The following is a 21,497-nucleotide window of genomic DNA, read 5'->3' on the forward strand; positions in this document are numbered from 1 at the left end:
TTACGTTTAGAAACGGGTAAAGCTTATGCAAGAGCCTAGTACCGAAAACCATGTCAAATCATACGCACCTTTTAAATAAACAAGAATTCGTTTATAGGTCTCACAACGATTCAGTTTAGATACATTTATTATTTAACAGCTATATCAACTAACATATCATATATATATTAAAAAGCAATATCTTAAATCCAGGTGCACATAACACAAAATCAACACGAAGTGCGTTGCGAAATGCGCAGTCGACGCAGGGGCGTGGCGGCACACCTCTCTATTAATGCTCAGCCTCTCGCAGGTGCATTAGTTTCACATCTCTCTCTATATGTTAACGGAAATGTTTAATTGTAAGATATGCAATTTCTGGTTATTAATAGAGATCGAGCGCCGTTTGAAAAGATTACGATAACACCAGCTTTGCTATTGATGCGGGGTTCAATAACTAACACTAAGATCTGACTCTGATTTGATTCTGGTTTTTGTTCTTGTTTTGATTCTGATTCTGATTTTGAGTCTGTGCTTTGTTCTGATTCGATAAATAGAGGAAGTCATTTTGGGGATAAAACGATGCATATACATCAATTGAGATGATACGTTCTCTATACAGTAGGCGTTGCCAATCTGCGGAAGGAGTTAGGTTAGGTCCTTGAGTAAAATCCAACACAGGATAAGTCACAAACCTAATAAGTCAATACTTGGTGAAAAGATCGACATCTATAATGTTAGACTTAACAAAGACGGAGCGAAGCCACGCGGTTTAACTATGTACCCTATACATCTGTAAAACGTAGTATAACAGTATAAAAATTATGAATTTCCCCGGTTCCTTACCTATATGGTATGTACCGGTATCAGTAAATAACATCATTGACGTTGTGTGGTGATAACCTAAATTTTCGTATGTAAATAAAATACTGTTATATCAAAACACTGCCACGACTCATGTGAAAAAATTACAACCATTTAGTCGATTCAAAAGTATGGCTTTCAATCTTAAATGTAACTGTTTATATTTTGTTCACATGTTAAAAGTCACGGGTTGGCCGGAAATACAATATTTTATTGTAAAACATTACAACACGGTCATTACAGCAGATTCGATTAGTCGTAGCTGTGTATCTACGTCAAACAAGCAATTACAAACTTTCATCCGTAATATTATTCCAATAGGAAGATATAATAAAGAAATTAAGATTGTTTACAGATAAAAGCTTAATATATCGCCGATAAATTAACTAATCAACAAGTTGTGTGCGCGTGTAAATTGAATTATAAGATAAGAATTGAGGCAGAACCTTCGCGAGATTCACATAGCACTCTGACCTTCTGTGGATGCGGAACGGTCGCCCAATAAAGATAACATTACACGGCCCGATGTGTTAAATGCAAGTAAAACGCATAAAACACTAGTACAGTAAGGTTATGCAAATGTGACATGAATAGTTTCCGGAGAAATCTCTTATTTGTGCCCAACAATGTGGGATTTAAAAAACGTATCTACGAATCGTTAACAGTTCATTAGCCTTATTTTGGCTATAAAGTATAAAGCAACTATTACCACGAGTTATACAGGTAGCTATGATTTACGAGTCGACGATTATAATTTCCTAGCCGACTGAATATGCAACGAATAAAGCCATAAAACGAAAAACCAATCAATTATAAAATGCATACCTTCATTAGGTATTCGTTAATTAATTAATTATGTGGCGACGTTATTGAATCAAACGCGAAGGTCGAAAATAAGCGGATAAAGTGAGTGGATTTGTATGAAGAAAAATCTTGCTTGTAGCCGCTTTAAGCGAATTATACATAAAACAGCTTTACGACGTTGCTTTGATAAAATTTGTGTAGTCTATAAATTAAGCGGATAATAAAATATAAAAGGAGCAATTTATTCTGATTGTCCGCAAGACTTCAACCTTGCCACGATCGTAAAATAGGATTAAAGCGTATCTAAATTATGTGAAATCCTAGCCCAGAGATGTTTAATAAATCGTTCACTATCAAAATTTAAGTATTCATAGATTTTTTTATTGCCATTTTAATATATTAACTATAAGTCGTGATTAAGTAACAATAAAACGTGCGATCACAAATTAAAGAAGTCACATTCGTATAAATCGTCGTATGAATATTCAGCGTTGTGATAAAACGAAAATTATAAACAATGATTAAGAGCCGAGCGAACTTTCATATGCGGTTAGTTCGCTTCCACGCTAGAACTACATCCACAGTACATAAATCAAAAAATATATTCAAATGAAATATCTCAATTTGCATCGCTTGGAGCTAACGAGTGACACTAACGACGCGCCACACAAAACAACAAAATTGAACTATCAATTTTTCTGTCCAAAAAGCGCCATTAAGAAACCTATAACAACGTTATTAAATACGTTTATTTCAACCTGTGAGCATTAATATTCAATCATGATGTATTTTCGCTAATTTATTATTTAAATACCGCTAGCGCCAACACGGTCATAATTAAATGGAATAACTTGCTTGATTTAGTTTCGAATTGTGGTTTAAATTTTTTGTTGACGCTATAAAACTATCCGTAAAATTTTGATTGGTATTCAATTTATTGTCACAGAATTTTCTAGATATAATAGAATATATTATATTTAATGAGTTATTTGACCGTTTTATTTAAAATATTGTTGTGAAGTGAATAATTCTCCTGTAAAGGGCAAATTATCGCTTTTATAATTAAAATTAAAAGAACGATTTCAAAGCCCAGAAATAAACGATAAAAATTGTAAGACTTCGTGCAAGTAAGAGAGTCCTTATTCAATTAATCCCTACTCATATTACGCGAACGTTGGCATGTTTGAATGTATCATACCTGTATAAATTTTGGCACAGGGCTAAATTATCGTTTGGATTAGTCAATAGGCTACTTTTTCGTCGAGACACATGCGAGTGTAGGCGCGGGATTCAGATAGTATATACAAACAACACAAGTATTAATTATCCTTTCTCTTATTTGTATTTTTAAGTTTTTGTTATGTACTAATGTTGTGAGGACTGAATAAAGATGATTTTTTATTATTATTTATTAATTAGAGAAGAAGCGAACTAACCAACTTTTTATCCCTATATCCAAACACACTAACATTTTAATGACGTCAATAAGATTAGCCTCTCAACAAAAACCATGTTAATCGTAAACATTAAAGAACGTAAGCATACTAATACCGTTTAAAACGAAACATTAATTGATCGCTTGTTTATTAAACAGGAATGTAATAAAATAACAACTATGTGTTGCCTCTTAATCAATGGTATATCTTATTTAGGGTCTAATGAGCGGCATACATCAAATTCGGTAATAACGACACATGGGCATTTATCACCCTACCTCACCACGAGTTATGTCCAACGATTAAGGAATTCGTGTTGACATAATAGCCGGGCAAATAGAGTTGAATGGTGCCATTTCTCATTGCATGTAGGTTAAATGCTACAATACTATTACACTATTCAATTATTAGGTGATATGAATCTTAACTACATTTCTTTTATTAATTTCAATACGCGTATTTACTCAAAAAAAATATAAAAAAAGGAACAAATCAAAGACGAAAAGTTATTAATTATATCCTGTCTGTATTTGTGAATACATTTTTCAGACCCAGGTTTATTATATTCCTGCGTATAACTCAAACATAAAGATTATAATTCATGATTTAAAATAAAACTAAGTTCTCATTTCGATTTAAAATTCTACAGTGAAACGAGAGTAGAGGTATATTTTCTTTTAACGGTGTATCATTTAAAATGAAACCTAGTGATATAAGCCTACATAATTATTTGGACCAACACACAAGTTCGACAAACACGCGGACCGACACTGCACAATGTACATTTAATGGTACGCATTTAAAAGCAAACGACTCTTATTAAACACATTATGATGCAATATTAAGCGCGAACACACAACTGTCATGATTAAACAGCCGGAACGTGGGAACACGAAGCAGACTCACTGTACGCAAAGAACTATGAACAAAAGCTGCAAAAAGCTCTCAACTAAACCGCGCTATACATTACACAAACGCTTATTAAACAAAAAGATTAATACATCAAACTGTACAGGAGTAATAAAACTTTATACTCTACGAGCGCAATACTACGATAGTACATTTCTAATGCCATAACAAGAACGCACTAAAATAAGACAAGAATCGTCTGACAATAGTTGCGTGCGTTTTATGAAAATATCAATAGTGTTCAACGTAGTTTAGTACACTATTAATGCACCGTGCGCTTGCAGACAAATTCAATTGACAGCCTCCGCCATAGCCCCGGGGTGTCCCTCGCTTATCGCCGGTCTATCTATTTACGCCGCTATGGGATATAAAGTTAAGCTACGTTATTGCACAGGACGAGGGATTTTCTAATCTTTATGATCCGATTTTACTGTCATCATAGAAACACTTGTCTTAATCAGACTGAATATCGATTTTACAGGAGCTAACTGGCTACTCAACAGAAGCTACGCGTAAAAACTCATGTTAAATCTCTTACGCATACCTAGACATAGAAATTAACAGATCGAAACATGAACACATAATAAATAACCTACCTACGTCACGTTCAAAGGGCAATGCTCTAAAGAAAATGGCATTTTGACTATTGCGCTCAACGATGTCACATGTGAGTTCCAAATCCAAGATGCGTCTCGGTGTTATCACAAAATATGATAGATCGTCGGTTGGTGCGCGACGCTCTCCCACGCGACACTGCCGTGATTAATTATAATTCGAATTTTATTCAAAGTGAACAGCGGACAAACTATGATACAATCAATAAACGGTTCCGTACCGGCGACTGTACAAGTATGATACCACAATTTACAGCTGATAGTGCACATGAAGACGTCACTGGCAAAGTGAATAACGCTCGAGAACAATAGTAGCAACATTTCTGTAGCGATAAGCTTTGTTGTAAACACTGTCGTAATCTAGTTTATCATAATTTAATGGTTCTAAAAAGCAAACGATATGGCGTGACCGCTCAATGCAGTTTTATTTTTAAAGATATCTTTGTTTGTTAAGAAACTAGAAGTAAAATGTATCGTTGTTAAATTATTAATGTATTATAGTTTTGTAATTATATCTTCTCATAAAAATGGCTAGAATTTGTTGTTATAAAATAATGAGGTGAAATTTCACTTAACACCTACTTACATAAATACAACCTTGTAACAATAAAATGCACTATGTACATATAATCATACGTCAAGCAATACAATTTATCTTCCTTTAAGACAGTGTCTAAACGCACATCTAGTCGCTATCGTGTGAAAGTCCACACTACCCGTGAACATTACAAGTTTCCATTTCCTCCGACGGCTACAAGCATACAATACTAAAGGCTCTTTGGGTCGTGTCACATCCTTATAACTGCATAAATCATACGGACGATCTCAAGCGCCACAATGATACAGGCCAACTAGAATAATAAATAACGCACCAGTTCTCTTTCAAAGAGCGACCGGGGAGCAATAAGTCGTGGACGGGTCAGAGGTGAAGTGAATAAAAAACGGCCGACAATTAAATAGCGTTCTTGAAGGTTAATGAGCACAATAAATATGTTGTCGGCACCACAGCTGCGGACAAACAAATGTGTAGCCGTCACACGTGAGGAGGGTTTGCTCGCGTTGAGGCAGGGCTGACTGGCAACTCCATTGTGGAGACGTGATGCTGTAACTCGTCGGGATTTCGACTATTATCACATCACGTATTAGATTCTCCGGCTAGTTGACAGAGCTGTCCTCGTGACTGTACTATTATTCCATGATAAAGCTGTAATTAATCGAACTGATCTCTACTTTCTTAATAAGGTGCTAATTCTGTAAATGATGTTTAATCTTTATAAAAATACATTCAAATAAATAAATACACTTTTTTGCTTTTTTTTTGGAAATAATATTTTTCAACACAGCAGTCCAACCCTAGGGTTACTTGTATAATAAATGAGGTAAGGCTAAGGTATTATTCATATCTTGAGTGCAAAGAAATAATTTTAATGATTTTGAAAGCAATGAATCCTTACATAAATATCATGACATGCCCGACGAAATATGTTTAATGGTACAAAGGAGTAAATTAAGTTATCTCCGGAATGTACATGTGCTAAAATTACATTTCATATACCTACAGTTCTTTGTTAAAAACCGAAGCAAGAATTTTTGCAATGTGAAGTTTTATTTATTTTACCATAAAATTTCATACACAATTAAATTAACTATGTGATTCCTAGAAAAGGAGGATTGAAAAATTTTATGGAAAATTAAATTCAAACTATAGACCTTAGGATATCCGTAATAAAGCATAATTCGAATTTCTGTATCAAAGGTTCGTAAGTAACAACGATCCTTTTATGTTCCAAACCCCCAAAAGGCTACAACAATTTTACGGTGAAAGCAAATCACCCCAGAACTAACTGTAGTACATTACCACACGACTGCACCCGACGGCGTCGTACCTGCATTTGATTTATAACAAGGGGACAGCTCCGCGGTGTGAATTCATCTAGCAAATTTCAGGGTACTCACTTCCAACCAATTTACAAGAACCCCGGAATTCATTTCACAGACCTACTTCCCGTATGCGTTTGGGGTAAAAATGCAAAACTGATCTCTGGTCTGGACTTGGTGGATATTAAATCCCAGCGGGATCCACTCTTTGCAGGCGCCTCTACCGACCTGCGTGTTCGTTGCCTATTATCAGCAGCAACCTTTACACCTTTTTTTCATCTTTTAACAATTTTTATAAATGGATGGACGACTGTACTATTTAAGGAACGCCGTGGACAGTTCAATGTGAATTGCTCAATACAGCATCGATGTATGTTCCATCGATATTTCTTTCTACACGATTATGATAAGTATTTTCAACATCGTAGCTTAACCGGTTTTTAATAATAACGAGGAAGTCTGCATTGATAATTTGATTAGCATGTGCATTGCGGCGACCGTCTTTAAATACACGAAAAGATGCATTACCGTGGGTCATCATTGTATCTTCGTTGTGTTTCACAAAGTTCAGCTAAATAAGCTGTGTGAATTAGGTAAAGGCTTTTCTGTGCTCCATTGCTATATCTATATTATCCTTATGCCTCTTTAGTTAGAGATCATTTTAAGTTAAAACGTTGATAACGTAAATTTGTAGGAAAACAGAAAATAAACAGGGACGTATTAACTGGTACCGGAAAGTAGACAAACGTGGGTGTTCTTAACCAGTCATTTAAGGTAATTGTCAGAAAATGAATAGAAACACGTATGAATCGATTGGAATGATTAAACTGTTTGAGATATAAAACAACATTGATGAGAAATTAATTTATTTTGAACATTTATAATGTAGAATATAAAGAGGTGAAAGTAAATAAATATTTAATTTTTAGTTTTATAGCATTGAAATGCTTTATAAATGAGAAATTTTGAAAGAATAGAAAAAATTTGATCACGAGGCAGGATACGAACCTGCGTATCTTGCCTAACCGTAGCAATCCTGCCTCGTGATCAAATTTTTTCTATTCTTTCAAAATTTCTCAGTAAATAAATATTTCTGTCGGCAATATTTCACTGTAGCAAAATGCCTTTCTTCACTTTTCGCACCTACACGTGAAAATGAATAATAAACATATTTACACATCCCACGAAATCTTGCTTCTGACTAGTACAGCATTTGTCACAGTTATTATTCATTATAATAAAACTTAATAATATAGTGAGAGACTAACGTATTTCTTCGTGAAAAACCAAGAAGATTCTTGGTCAATAAAATTCTACACTTCGTTTATATACCTACTAATTGTAACAATAATAAGAATATCAGCAGGATCACTTCACAAAACATGTGTAATAAATTTTACATTTTGTCTGACTATCGTGTAAAAACATGTCGATTCAAAACCAGTAAAAATCAGATGACTTATCATAATCTCTTTTTCATATTTCCAAAACAGAATCAACGAAGTCCAAGCGCACAGACCGCTCCTTTCCGCCGCAGTGGTTATCGGAAACGCCGCCCTCTGTTTTAGAAGACGTCAGCAAACAATACTGAGTCGACAAACAAATGTAAATGACCGAAATGTGAACGTCATGTTTGGCATTCCCATAAAACAACGTTAACACGTCATTATAAGGTAATGATGGCTGATTACAGGTGGGGGTAAGATGCACAGATGATTGCCCGCTGTCTGTGTGGTCTTGCGCGGTAAACAAACACTGTTGGATTGGGACCACGTGCCTCGCGCTTAATGCTCTTTTTACATTTACAGACCTTTCGTTATGAAAGGATCTTAAAGTTGCAGTGTAATTAAAATAAATTTATGGTATGGTGGCGGTGTAATAATTCGCTTTCGCTTTACTATTCTATATTTGGAGGCATAGTTCGTTAGTTTCTTTAATAGTTTTACACGTTTGTTTTATATGCTCAACTTTCGAGAGAGGAATTATAACTTTTTAGTCAGGAACATTTTGCTTATGACTGCATATTATGCAGTGCCCAACGATACGGACTGTTTTAAATACTAGCTTCTACCCACCCGGGGATATGCTTTCTGTGAGTTTTCATTAAATTACTATTCAAATCCAATGAACCAAAAAATCCATTGAGCCATTTTTGAGTTATAAATGGTGTAACTAACACGATTTTCTCTAACATTTACAGAAAGTAGACGTGTGTAATAGCTTTGTTTGAAATAACATTGATGGATTTATTTCATCAATTATATCTTAGACTGGGAAAAAAAACTGCAGTACCAATAAAAAGAGTACTTTAAGTACATAAAATTATATCCTCTAGTAAAAGAATGATAAGATTTATCTTGATTAATTAAAAGACCAGAAACTACCAAACACTACCATAAAATAAATTCCATTTTACTCCCAAGATTCATTCACCAACCGTCACGGCCGTTACAAACATTTACACCCATTCAGTAAATCATATAAAACAAAACGTTAAAAAAGTCTCGAAAAGTCAGATGCTATCGTGGGCCAAAATAACATATCGGACCCTTTATCACTATCACTCGATCTACGTTATTGATACGGGTCTTGTTTGGATGCAATGACGCATCGTCTCAACATTTTATAGGACCGACTCCTGTTTAAACATTTTAAATTATGACAATGAATATAAAAATATATGTTTCAACCCTCAACTGTAATTGGTTAGGACTTGAAAAAAGTTAACAATAAACCTCTATTATATAATTCATTCGTGCTAATTAATCTTATCACCTTTAATGTTTCTACTTAAATTCATGAGATTGCCAAAGAAAAACTAACAACAAAACACACAGCCATAACCTGGATGAAATATGGGACATAGTGCAAAACGTACTCTGTAGTTCTGTACCGACGTATAATTTTAGCATCTGGAGAAATAGTCCATTTACCTCTTGGTGGTCCCACAATGGCACAATAACAACAATAGTTTATATCCCAGCTGTACAATCGCTACAATAGCCTGTTATAGTAATCTCAATAATAATTGGAAACGCGTGCGACCAACTACCATCACTGATTGATAGAGGCGTAAACCACCCACGACCCGCGCATCATTCGCACTCTAAGGTTAATAATGAAAGCGTATATTTAAAGCTTCGGTGGTCTCTTGAATCGTGTATGCAAGGACGATAAAAAATTAAAATGAATTGGGTTAATAGCAACAATAATTGCGCCATGTTATGCACGGTAAACCACCATTTCGTTAAAAAAGTGTAATGATATTCACTAACGGGCCGTGTTTTTAACTTCCATGTTATATTTTAATTGATATTGTTATCAGAATAAAAGAATTATTAATAATGTCAATTATATGTTACATTTTGTAATTGTAAAACGAAATAAATCAACATGTAACTATGTCAATAATAATGGTGTGCATGCGTGAATCTCACTCGGTTACTCATTGGTTATGCTCAATAAATTTTAATAAGTATAATTGGATGACGACAGAATCAAACATTCTCAATAATATTGATTTAAGAGCCGTGTAACAATTCATGACTATAATAATAGAGAAAGTTAGAAACGGTAACTGCCGACGGTCCAAATCTATTGAACACAATAATAAATACTTGACAAATTGTAGAATATTCTGAATATTATACAATATTGTCCGTATTTTACATCTATATGGGCTATGTCATATTGTGAAACGAACAATTGCCATCTTGGCATTCAATTATGAACGATCTCCTCATTAATCCCATAATAATCGTATTTTAATTTCCTCGTGACGATTACAGTTGACCCTCTTTAACTCTTGACGACCGACTTAAAACTTCGAAACAAAAAAGCTTATAAATGAGCGAACGCAGACGGGGCGTTGTCATCACGATTATCACGTCTAGATATTGATGGTGACATCACCTCAACAATACCATAATAAAAATGCCATAATACAACTAACGAAAATGAATGATGACAGCATTACACCAACTATTTGACGCAATCACGGGGTACGAACTCCGGGCGATGGTTCACTGTTTACATGAGGAATTATCACAACCAAAATGCATGGATCATAAAAACAAAATGAACTTAAAAGCCACTTAAACACTGAACAAACAGAAATGGGCGAAGATCAATATTACACCCACCGATTCTGTCAACGCAATTAATACAACTATTATGGTCCCAACTCCATCTTAGCACATCGATACTAATAACCAATTAATAAACGCTACACCTCATAGAATTGCTCAATTTTAAATAAAAGATAACAGGAATTGTTTTTGTATATGGGTACATTTATTGCAATATTGTGCGTTTAAGGTTTTCAATTGCTTACCAAGCCAAATGCAAGGGTAAAAATGGTGGAGAAAGTAATGCATATAAAAATTTACATCACGTGCCTAAATAGGTCACTAATTTTCCGCAACCAATACCAGATCGGAACAGACAAGCAAGGTTATTGTCTCAGTGGCATCGCTTTGATCGTTTTCTTTAGCGATTAAGGGCATCTTTACACCCTAATGAATATTCAAAGGCATGCAAGGCGGAATCGATACACGTACTCTGAAAGCGGCAGACGTGCGACTAGATTCGGTTCGAATTTTTACGAGCTTGTAACATTATATCATTACAAGCCGATAAGCGATAAGTGCAATGTATTAGGGCTTGTGCTGTTGGCCCAATAAAGTGAGGACGATATCGTGCCACACTACTTACCGCCCAATGTTCCCAAGCGTGTCATTTGGTTTTATGACTTTTTTATTCGGTTTGATAGCTGAAGAAATGCAACACCCGGCCAGAATCAAATTTCTATGATAATACTCATGTAACATTAACATAATACATATGATAAAAACAATAGCAACCACCAAAGAATAAACTTGATTAAAATCCATGAGCCTATGTTTTCTACGTAAATTATGTATTTAGTAAAAACGTAAGCTGTAAATGACGAAATATTTTCGTAATTGCATAGGTTAATCCTTAATTAAAATGCTGAATACAAATTCAAAAACGATTCTGTTAAGTTTAGAATGCATATTATTATACATAAACTACACGCGAACACAAGAACGAGCGTCCAATTGTCCATACCTATAAATAAAAAGATAAAGAGAGGCAGCTTCATATGTCACTAAGTTAGCTTTAAACAGGCCAAAACAAATAAAAATGAAGGGGACAATAAGAAACGTCCAAGGTTTATAACTTTATAAGAGAGCTTCGTGTGCGCGCATAATGAAAACAAGCGATCAATGTCGTTACACCAATTGTGCGGGACGCTAGACAGATGATATCGTCAAAATACATTGCGAAAGAAAATATTGTTATTATCAAAGAAATATTCAGCTGATTGACACCGTCTGTGCGCCTGTGAGATCGCTTTAGACGATGAAAGTCAAAACACTCGTAAATAACGTATGTTCATTGTGGCGCCTTCGCAATTTTAAAAGTACTTCTGAACGATGCTCCATAAATTGAAACCCATTCCAAGTACAAAGGTTATCAATTTCGAATCTAGTTTTTAATTAAAATTGTAGTAACGTTATTTACTGCTAAACGAAACATCACATCATCATAATTTTAATGCAATTCAATTAATAAGATCTTTAATAACTTGCTACAGTAATGTATTGTTCTTTTGACCGGGCGACTTAAGGAAATCTAACCCTTACTAATAAATAACAATAAAAATCTTACATAACTATAAGTTATATCAAATTACACCTACCGATTGCCATTACGGTAATATCCCTTTATAACTCAAACTAAACAAAACATCAAAATTTATGATCGGATCCCGTTGTATAAGGGAACGGAATGAAAGCGCCGCGGATGCCGAATAAAGGGATATTTCTTTGAAAAAAAAATGAAAAGACGCAGAGATAAAAAATCGTCTATTCATAGAACGCAGTATGACGCACAGATGCTTTATCAAATATGAGATTAGCCTCTGAGCCGAGATCTCCCTTTATAAGGGAACAAATATTTTGACACGTCGGTAAGCAAATAGACACCATTGGTATTAACGGGATTAAGGTCATATATTTGGGCACCATAAGCACGGTGTAGATTGACATTGATATAAGTTTATGTTTGGCTACTTAATTGACACCGTAAAAAAACTCAAACTTTATAAATAGTCCATTCAAATATTACATTTCTATGGCTTAGTGTAGCGTTTCGCAGAGGACGCAATTTTTTTATTAGACCTTTAGGGAGGAGGGAGGGGGGGAGTGAAGTAGAAGCTTAACTTTTTGGGGTCGCCACGTTCGTCCCTGGTCCGGAAGACTATTTCTAAGAACCCGCTCAATAAAATAATAATTAATTATTATTTAATGTACACTAACAGAACATCGGATTCTACATTAAATAACATGTAAAACAGATCCAAAAATGTATGATATTGAACAATGTGAACTAATTCGTCCAACCAAAGGCATTCTTGGGCTGTCTCTGCCACCAATATTGAAGGAGAAGCCGCAATTTGACCTGAATGCTGCACGTATTTCAATGAACGATATCGACGTGAATACAACTGCTCACTTATTGAGTCCTTTTAATATCGTACCTCTCATGATGCAATTACCAAAAGAATTCTTAACAAAAAACTACAAGTTATTGAGTTATTTTAGGAGACATATGTAGTATGTACTATAATTTTGTACGTATATCGAGTTAAAAACGCATTTTTTTACTTTAATTATCGACAGAATTATATCCATATATAATATGGCTATGTACTTATTAATTTTTATCTGCATGCTGTGTTTGGCATTAATTAGGCATAATATTATATTATACTAATTTTATACGGTGATTGGATTGGGTTTAAATTCTAATTGTAATCAATTCTGATATCATAAAGAATTTTATTCTAACTTTGCATGTTGTAGAGGAAAATCTTTGGAAGTATTGCTCTGATCATGAAAAGAGCGTGGTGAAAACTTGTAGAGTGATGATCGTTTTTTGCTCGGGTCAATACAGGCGAAGTCGGTACAAACGGCTAGTAAACAATGAAGTAACCAAAATTCCAAAGTACAATATTAGTTTTATTGAGCATATTTTTGTGAAATAATCTATGCGTAGATATTTCAATAAATCTTTAAGAATTATATATATTCACAAAGTTGTCTATAAATAATTCTTAAAGATTTCATAACCCGTACTATTTGACCGCTAACAAAATCTTAAAGCCCACGTTTCGATCGGATGCAAGCAAATCAAACAATTGATATTATAGCAATGCAAATGCTATGCAGAACAAATTAACACTGATCGGAGCGATGTTTGTCATCTAACTGTAGAGCTCAAGTGTGCGACGTCTTTACAGTTAGATAAATAACTATTGTGCGACGCACTTCTTCACCAATAATGCATTTCATTGTCGGTTCCCTTTTGTGGCGCAGGTGCAAATTCCACTAATTCAAGAATAGCCGGCCACTATTAACCGCTGATAGATTTTCAATGTTTTCACATGCTCTCTAATAGAGGCATAGACGTAACGTTGTTAGTTATCCTTGCTCATTTCCACGTTATATACATATATCATTTTGATACAGCGATCTTGTGTTTTAAAAGCACGTGGTCAAATAAAGAAAATTTATGATTAATTTTTCTTTGCACTATTGACATGCTATAGCTGGTTACACATTCAAAAATTAATTAGCTGATGTACATAACGTTAATTTTTATGACAATTCAATTTCATCATTATTTTTTTTAATATTAACTTTCCACCGCTTTGGTGCGTGATCACATATTTGATATACTTTATAGTAAATATATTTAAAGTTTTATTCAACGGTATATGAACTGGAAATAGCATAGCTAAACATTGTGCTTAAATATATAAAAAAAAACCGATCGAAAAAAAATTCGCTTTAGCGAAAGACACGAATTCGAATTACGCCGCGTGATAGTTTGTTTCTATTATTTTAAACTTTTTTAATATTTATTCGATTCTACAAAATTAAACGAAATGTGTTTAAATCGTTTTAAAGTTAAAATTTTTTAGGTTTAGTTAAATTTAACATAGCGCCATCTATGTTGTATTCAATGAACTACGCACTTCACAAAAATAATCCTACGAATATAACGATAACAGATGGCGTTATGTATACAAATATAAATCATCTCACCATCAATCTTCAAATTATTATTTTTTTAAAGATACATTTACACAATATTATTGGTATAAGCTTGGTTTTGCTCTAACACTTATTTTTTTAGACTACAAGCGAATTGGAGGTCATTTTTGGGTTTACTTTCATACAGCATAGTGCAATTACTAGCAGAGTAACCGCTGTTTTTATGATGAAATGAAGATTGTAATAGAACTTTCGAGTGTTGTTTTATTCTTTTATACATAATATTAAACTAAAACACTGGACATAATTTTATCAGATTTTGTACCATACAAGCTTTACTTTCTTAATAAAGCAAAAGATTTAGATTCTACTAGCTGTGCCCCACGGTTTCACCCGCGTAAGTCTGTATTCCGTAGGAATATCAGGATAAAAAGTTGCCTATATGTTATTCCAGTTGTCCAGCTGTCTACATACCAAATTTCAATGCAATCAGTTCAGTAGTTTTTGCGTGAAAGAGCAACAAATACACACACATCCTTACAAACTTTCGCATTTATAATATTAAGTACGATTAGCCCAGTAGTTAATAAATGAAACATGACAAATGATCCAAAAGTAACATGTTAAGTAAGTCTTAGTCCAATGGCGAAAAGAAAGTAAACCACCAACTTGACAGTTATAAATATCTAAATATATGTAACTCAAAGGTGACTGACTAACATAATTACACACATCCCAAAACACTAGACGGATCAGGCTGAATTTGGCATGCAGATAGATGACATAGGCATCGGCTTAGAATGGATTTTAATAAATTCTACCACCAAGGTGATAAGATAGGAGACGAGAGTTTTTACTTTGAAAACTTATTAAGACCACGCAGGCAACACTGTGGGCAACAGCTAATGTTCAATAAAATGCAAATGAATCTGACTTATTATTATATAATTCTAATGTCTATTTTCTTTATATAACAAATTACACAGAGCTGTATGGAACAAATATAAGTGATATTCAAATGTAACGAGTAAAATATTCCAAAGATAATCTTATGTGAACATACAATTATAGGGATTTTACAGTGGTAAAATTGAGAAAAGTGGTGTGAATCAAATTCTAGTGGTAACTGGTATAGATATACCAGGTTAACATAATTTATACCACATTCTTTAACTCATGATATTTGGAATGAATATGGATAAAAGGAAATAAAGTTCTTGCACATTGGCTTGTTTTACATATGTGCTGTCTCAAACAGTAAGTATAAATCCTCTATTATTTATTTTATTAGGTACATACCCGCTTGAGTGGAACCTTAAAACAAATAATCCGTGTGCCTTCAATAACTTTACCATATGCTTTATAGGGTATCCATCTGAAATATGGTAGAAACAGAAAATAATAATGAAACGAAACAACAAGACATAACGAAACGAATTATAAATAAAACACACAAAACCTACCTATCAGGAATTTTTGGAGGCATTTTAAATTATAGTAGAGATATTTAAAACTATTTATATTTACTAAAGTGAATCTAAAATGTATGTCATGAAAAATCTTCAGTGTTGCCACATTGTTTTTTTAAAAAGTGCATCTTGAACTGAACTTACTTCAGTGGCTAATCATAACGCGCGTAAACAAACCATCCCTTCGCATTGTGTAAAAGCAAAAATTTGCAAAATCAGACCTATTTCGAAGTAATTGCTAAAAATACAAAATAGCGATAGATTTCCCTTTTGCAGAAAAAGAGTTTAAAATCGGATTGAATCACCGTCTAGATTCTGCCCGAAAAGGGCTAGCATGGCAGCACTGAAAATCTTTGAGTATTTTTGTGAAATATGTAAAATTTAACCTCAATTTGTCATTTGTGACGTTTATTTCTATATGGCATCCCTGCGAACAACAGACAATTAAAACAATGTAGCGTGCATGAAGGGATAAGTCCATTTAGTTCATAAAATGATAATTATAACACAGATAACATCATACTCGATATTATTTGTGTTTGATTTTATAAAATAATTCGAGCCCCCTGCATCAAAATGATTTCGACGAAACGCTTTTATTCATTCTTACAGTTTTGAAAGCGAAATTTAATATTTATTTTAATTTTTTATTGATTTAAATGTAACAATTTGTATTCTAAAATTAGACTTACTCGTAACATTTTGATTTATACATAATATTCTATTGGTTCCCTACTCCCTGTATGGTCCCTGTTACTCCTGAAGCGCTTAGCGCTTAACTTTAAAATTAAGAAAATTGTGATCACACTGTCCTAAATTATTAGTAATAGATACTTGATCAGATAATGGACTATATTAGTGTATAAAAACAAAACAAACTTTAGAAATTGCGAACGAATTCGAGTAATTTAGTAAAGACTGAAGTGTAATATAATAAGTGCTTAAATGAGACCTTTCTTTTTTCTAATTGGAGAATGTTTTTACGCATACCCTAGGACTTCGAGAAAACGTCCATGGGTCAGCCCATATCGGTCTCCCACTGCAATAGTGGACTACCGACTAAACTTCACTGTGTTCCGTCGAGCCGCTCTAGCGAAGGGGCCATGGGTATGTGTTAGAAATCGTCTGCAACCCTCTCGCTGGTATCTTATCGGCCCTCATCGGGCGACGTTAACCAGCGGGAGAAAGCTTTGCTCGTTCTACCCACATGTGAGCGGCGCCAACGGAACATGTCCCATGCCGCCTCACCGCACCGGACCATGGAATACATCCCGGATCCATCGGCACCACCCGCTTACTTTTTCCACAGGCAAGAAAAATTGGAAATATCGTCTTTATGCTATTTCACTTGACAATTCATATTTGACAGTCAAATCATGTACTCAAAAATTTTAAATTTTGTTTAGATTCCCAACCACATATTTTTTGAATCGGTTTTTACTATTTAATTAATATTAAAATTATCATAATTTTATTTTACCACGAGGATGTCACTCTGTGTTACATTATCAAGGCACAAAATAATACATTTATAAATATAACGTGTTATGGTTACCATAGAAACAAAATGAAAAGAAAAGCTTGTTTGGTCGAGGCGTATGAATCGGATAAAGCTATATTTGAAGAACAAGTATTAAGACGGTTTAAAGAAAACATGTACAAAAATACTGTGTGGTACAAATCTCTGTTAAATGCAGAGAAAACATGTTTAAAAGAAGATAAAGTAAGAAAAATTCATTATAAATTTGATGACGACAAAGAAATGGTTGAAGAATATAATGTAGATACTAAAGTGTTAATTAGAAGAGCTTGGAAGTCTAAAGGGAAAGTGGGTAGTGAAGGGAAATGGGATGTTGAGATAGGAGATCCTATACCAGATGCAGTGCAACCTGTAGATTCTGCTGAAATTGTTGAAAGCAAAGACCAGGTATGTAGAACCAACTGTTGACTGCTTTTATTTATTTTAAAACTAACTTTAACGCGCGGCGTAACTCGCGTTGTACCGAGGTAAAAAGTAGCCTACGAGTTAATTCAGACTGTAATCTATCTCTGCACTTTATTTCATACAGATAAGATAAGCTGTTTTCATAGTATTTTCTTGTGTTTGATTTTACGCGAGTATTATGCATTTAGAAAATAAAAACTTTTTAACGGATTTTAAACAGGGGTCACGGGGGTCAGTCTCCCCGTGACCACGCTCACTGTAAAGTGTTCGAAACGTCGGGTTAATAATATAATGAATAAATGGCGTTTGAAATCCGTTAAAAAGTTTTTAATTTCTAAGCTGTTTTCCCATGAAACAGTAATAAACATCCATACATGCAACCATCTACCCATCCATGGTTAAAATCATTCACATTTACAATATTAGTGAGATAATTTCAGTAATTCTAATAAACATTCAATTTCAATAATTCTAATTTTATAATGAAAAAATCAGTAGCATCATATGCATGAAGCTTTAATGATATTCTTTAAAGTAAGAACAAAACTTAGGCTGATTTTAGCAAATCTATCAACAACTTAGGTAATCTAAATCAATAATTCCTTCTTTTTGTTTTCTTATTACAAGTAATTTATATTAATTTATAAATTTTTAAATTTTGGATTTTGTAAAATTTATAACACTCCAGAACTGTGATTTTATAAACATTGTATGTTAAAACCCTGTAGCATTTTGTCTGTCTCATTATCCTAAATTCTAAGTTCTGTTACAGCCAGTAGTGTGTAGGCGCAACACTAGAGTTAATCTGGAATGGAGGATAAGAAACTTGCCATACCCAATAGAAACATATGGACTAAAAGCAAACAACGACGAGAAGTGTATCATCATCAGTACAACAAATAAGAAATACTACAAGAAGTTATTTATTCCTGAACTAACAAGGCTAGGATTAAATGTTGAACAATCAAACATACAATCTTCTCATAAGTACAACACTCTTATTGTGATGGTAATAACCTTTTAATATCTGTCTGCATTTCAAACTTCCAAAAATTATGGATGGTTCTCAATTTTACATGTGGTATTCTTTTTTAACTTTATGCATAGTATAAAATTGCTGTCAATGGTCTGACTCAAATCGTAAGATAGACATAAAAACTGGATCACTATGCTATGAAATATTAAACAGTAGGCACATCATTGAACTTCTGTTAATTTATATTTAATTTACAGTACAAGAAGCCTCAACAACTAATAGATATGGAGAAAGAATGGTATGAGGAGCTAAATAATGTTAAACCAGTAAAGGATATTCCAAATGAATGCAAAGCTCAATGAACTGATTGATATTTACAAGCAAATTTTTATCTTTTGGGATTAATAACTGTATTTGTAAGTCTGTGTGCAATATTATGTAGGATATGTGTGTCAGACTATTATAGAAATAAAGTAAGAGATTTAAATAACATTTTTATTGAATACATTGTACATTATAGGTTCACAAAGAACAGTTGTTAATTTATTCTAAAAAACGAAATTGACAGAGCGCCCATGAAACATGTGACTGTGTAGACTGATTGAGATGTTTAATAACAGGCAGCTGTTTCCACCCTTTCGAAACAAATACTCAGAGGGCATATGTGACACAGAGTTAAAAATGTTCAATTGTCAGAACATTGTCAATGTTTTTATTCTTATCAGTCAACAGATAAAAAAATCATTCTGTCATAAAAAAGAAAAAGTTTTTTATCCCTCCTTATTTCTAATATAAAACATAGCTTAATTCAATCACTATCATCCATAATTAAGGCTTTTGCTTGTTCCTTAAGCTCTTCTTCATTTTCTTCTTTGTCTAACAGTCCTCTGGATTTTAAATATTCACCATATTGTAATGGAATACCCATAAAAGTTTTCACCTTGGCCCTCAATTGTTTCCATGTGTATTGGTTATAGTTCTTTTTATCTTTAACCATTGCTTTATAATCATGACCATATTTATCTAGCAAGTAAGTAATAAATTCCACTTGTCCTTTTGGCAACCTGAAATTGAAAACAAACTATTATAATTATAATTTAATTTCTTCTTTTACAGACTTCTACTAACAACTTATTCTGAATAGTAGGAAAATATAAATGTTATAAATAATAATTATATTTGTTTCAATTGTACAAATTTTAAGTAAAGACACCCACTACTTGTAAATCTATTTATTGTATGTATGTCACTGGAAATTAACAAGATCCATATGTTTATCGATTTACTAGGAAGTTTATAAACTTTCGTAGGATACGAAATTGGAGATAAATTGTATATTTTATGCCTACATTTTTGTAAATTGATAAACTTACTGCACTCACTTGTAAAATAATATGTAAGCAATAACCAAACGCCACACATCTGATTGGTCATATGTCACTTTTCCTTCCTAGCAGCCGTCAGAGATCAGTGTGTATGTATTTTACGTATTTCAAAGATGTGTCTATTTAAAAGAGCTTCTGTGTTTGGTCTAACCATAAAGAATCTTATGAATAGATATCCGTTACAAATTAGTCACATGGTAAATTTATATTAGTTTATAAATTTACCATGTCACGCTGGAAATTGATAAATTTACAAAAATGTGAATGTAAAATAATACAATTCATCTCCTACTTAGAATTCTTTGAAATAGCAAAAGTAGTATATAGTATACTACTTTTGCTAATAAAAACAAGATTATCTGCATGCATTTAATACTTACATAAATCTCCTTTCTCTTGGAGCAGTAGCTTCTTCTTCTAATTTTTTGGCAACAACCTTCTTACGAGATTTTATAGCAACTACTTTTTCTTCTGCTGGCGCATCTGGATTAACAATTTTTTTGGCCACTTTCAATTGCTCTTCTTTAAAACTGGGTATTTTTATAACTTTGTTAGGATCATTTGCCAGACCCATATCTCGCAAGTTACGTGATGTGGATTTACTGTGATTCCAGGCTTCCTTAAGCGCCTTACTAAAATAAAAGCATGTGTATGTTATCAAATATATAAAATTCTCGTGTCACAATTTTAGTTACAACACTTATGAAATTTTGTGTGCATATTGGGTATGTCTGAGAATCGGCCAACATTTATTTTTCATACCCCTAAATGCTAAGAGTAAGGCAGAACAGCGTTTGCCGGGTCAGTTAGTGTTTCTATAAACTATGAATAAAAATACTACAATTCGATATAATATTACAAGTTATAACCACGTGCTTTACAAACCATTTGATTGTTCCAGTGCTTTTCTGTTTCAGATGCATTCTTTTACGGTTAAGTTTGTGAAGATATTTCTTCTTCTTATGTTGCTTTTTTATCTTCATAGTTTTAGTTATTTAGATCAACTTTTAAAGAAAATAAATATTTTTACGATTTGTAAACAAGATTTTTGACGTAATAAAAATGTCAAGTTGGCCGTTGTTTGCCCTTACCCCAGTTGCCAGATAGGCATTTACTTGAAATACTATACAATTGTGCAAAAACATAATTGCCAT

General features: G+C 33.4%; 3 protein-coding genes across 8 annotated transcripts in view; 1 reads left to right on the forward strand and 2 right to left on the reverse strand.

Moving 5' to 3' along the window:
* The window catches only part of LOC119833816 (RNA/RNP complex-1-interacting phosphatase homolog), a 49,103-nt gene extending 32,929 nt beyond the window's left edge, over nucleotides 1-16,174 (reverse strand). For 2 of the 6 annotated variants that reach the window (XM_038358005.1, XM_038358002.1), the window contains exon 1: nucleotides 9,418-9,590. Coding sequence is in view for 1 of the 6 variants with exons in the window: in XM_038358001.1 (XP_038213929.1) it covers nucleotides 15,868-15,943; nucleotides 16,032-16,054 (99 nt within the window). In the remaining 5 variants the exon portion in view is untranslated. Of the gene's footprint in view, nucleotides 1-9,362; nucleotides 9,591-15,867; nucleotides 15,944-16,031 lie in introns of those variants that run through there. The other 4 variants (XM_038358007.1, XM_038358003.1, XM_038358001.1 and 1 more) reach the window with 3 other exon arrangements.
* A 1,238-nt stretch (nucleotides 16,175-17,412) lies between these two features.
* Nucleotides 17,413-19,445, forward strand: LOC119833896 (protein DPCD). The gene is made up of 3 exons (XM_038358118.1): nucleotides 17,413-17,964; nucleotides 18,755-18,991; nucleotides 19,216-19,445. Exons 1-3 carry the CDS (start codon nucleotides 17,605-17,607, stop codon nucleotides 19,318-19,320), a joined length of 702 nt encoding a protein of 233 aa, XP_038214046.1. The 5' UTR covers nucleotides 17,413-17,604; the 3' UTR covers nucleotides 19,321-19,445.
* LOC119833897 (nucleolar protein 16) lies at nucleotides 19,446-21,443 on the reverse strand. Its single transcript, XM_038358119.1, has 3 exons — nucleotides 21,229-21,443; nucleotides 20,724-20,975; nucleotides 19,446-20,022 (listed from the first exon to the last, which is right to left on the reverse strand). Exons 1-3 carry the CDS (start codon nucleotides 21,324-21,326, stop codon nucleotides 19,767-19,769), a joined length of 606 nt encoding a protein of 201 aa, XP_038214047.1. The 5' UTR covers nucleotides 21,327-21,443; the 3' UTR covers nucleotides 19,446-19,766.
* Nucleotides 21,444-21,497: the final 54 nt, after the last annotated feature.

The sequence above is a fragment of the Zerene cesonia genome, chromosome 18, assembly GCF_012273895.1.
Source record: "Zerene cesonia ecotype Mississippi chromosome 18, Zerene_cesonia_1.1, whole genome shotgun sequence".
Taxonomy (NCBI): Eukaryota; Metazoa; Arthropoda; class Insecta; order Lepidoptera; family Pieridae; genus Zerene; species Zerene cesonia.

What these genes read in the sequence shown, in the direction of transcription:
- LOC119833896 (XM_038358118.1), top strand. Translation starts at nt 17,605, where the DNA reads ATGAAAAGAAAAGCTTGTTTGGTCGAGGCGTATGAATCGGATAAAGCT. An exon ending in TTGTTGAAAGCAAAGACCAG is followed by an intron (nt 17,965 to 18,754) that starts GTATGTAGAACC and finishes GTTCTGTTACAG; the next exon opens with CCAGTAGTGTGTAGGCGCAA. An exon ending in ACAACACTCTTATTGTGATG is followed by an intron (nt 18,992 to 19,215) that starts GTAATAACCTTT and finishes TTTAATTTACAG; the next exon opens with TACAAGAAGCCTCAACAACT.
- LOC119833897 (XM_038358119.1), bottom strand. Translation starts at nt 21,326, where the DNA reads ATGAAGATAAAAAAGCAACATAAGAAGAAGAAATATCTTCACAAACTT. An exon ending in AGCACTGGAACAATCAAATG is followed by an intron (nt 20,976 to 21,228) that starts GTTTGTAAAGCA and finishes CTTTTATTTTAG; the next exon opens with TAAGGCGCTTAAGGAAGCCT. An exon ending in CCAAGAGAAAGGAGATTTAT is followed by an intron (nt 20,023 to 20,723) that starts GTAAGTATTAAA and finishes TTTCAATTTCAG; the next exon opens with GTTGCCAAAAGGACAAGTGG.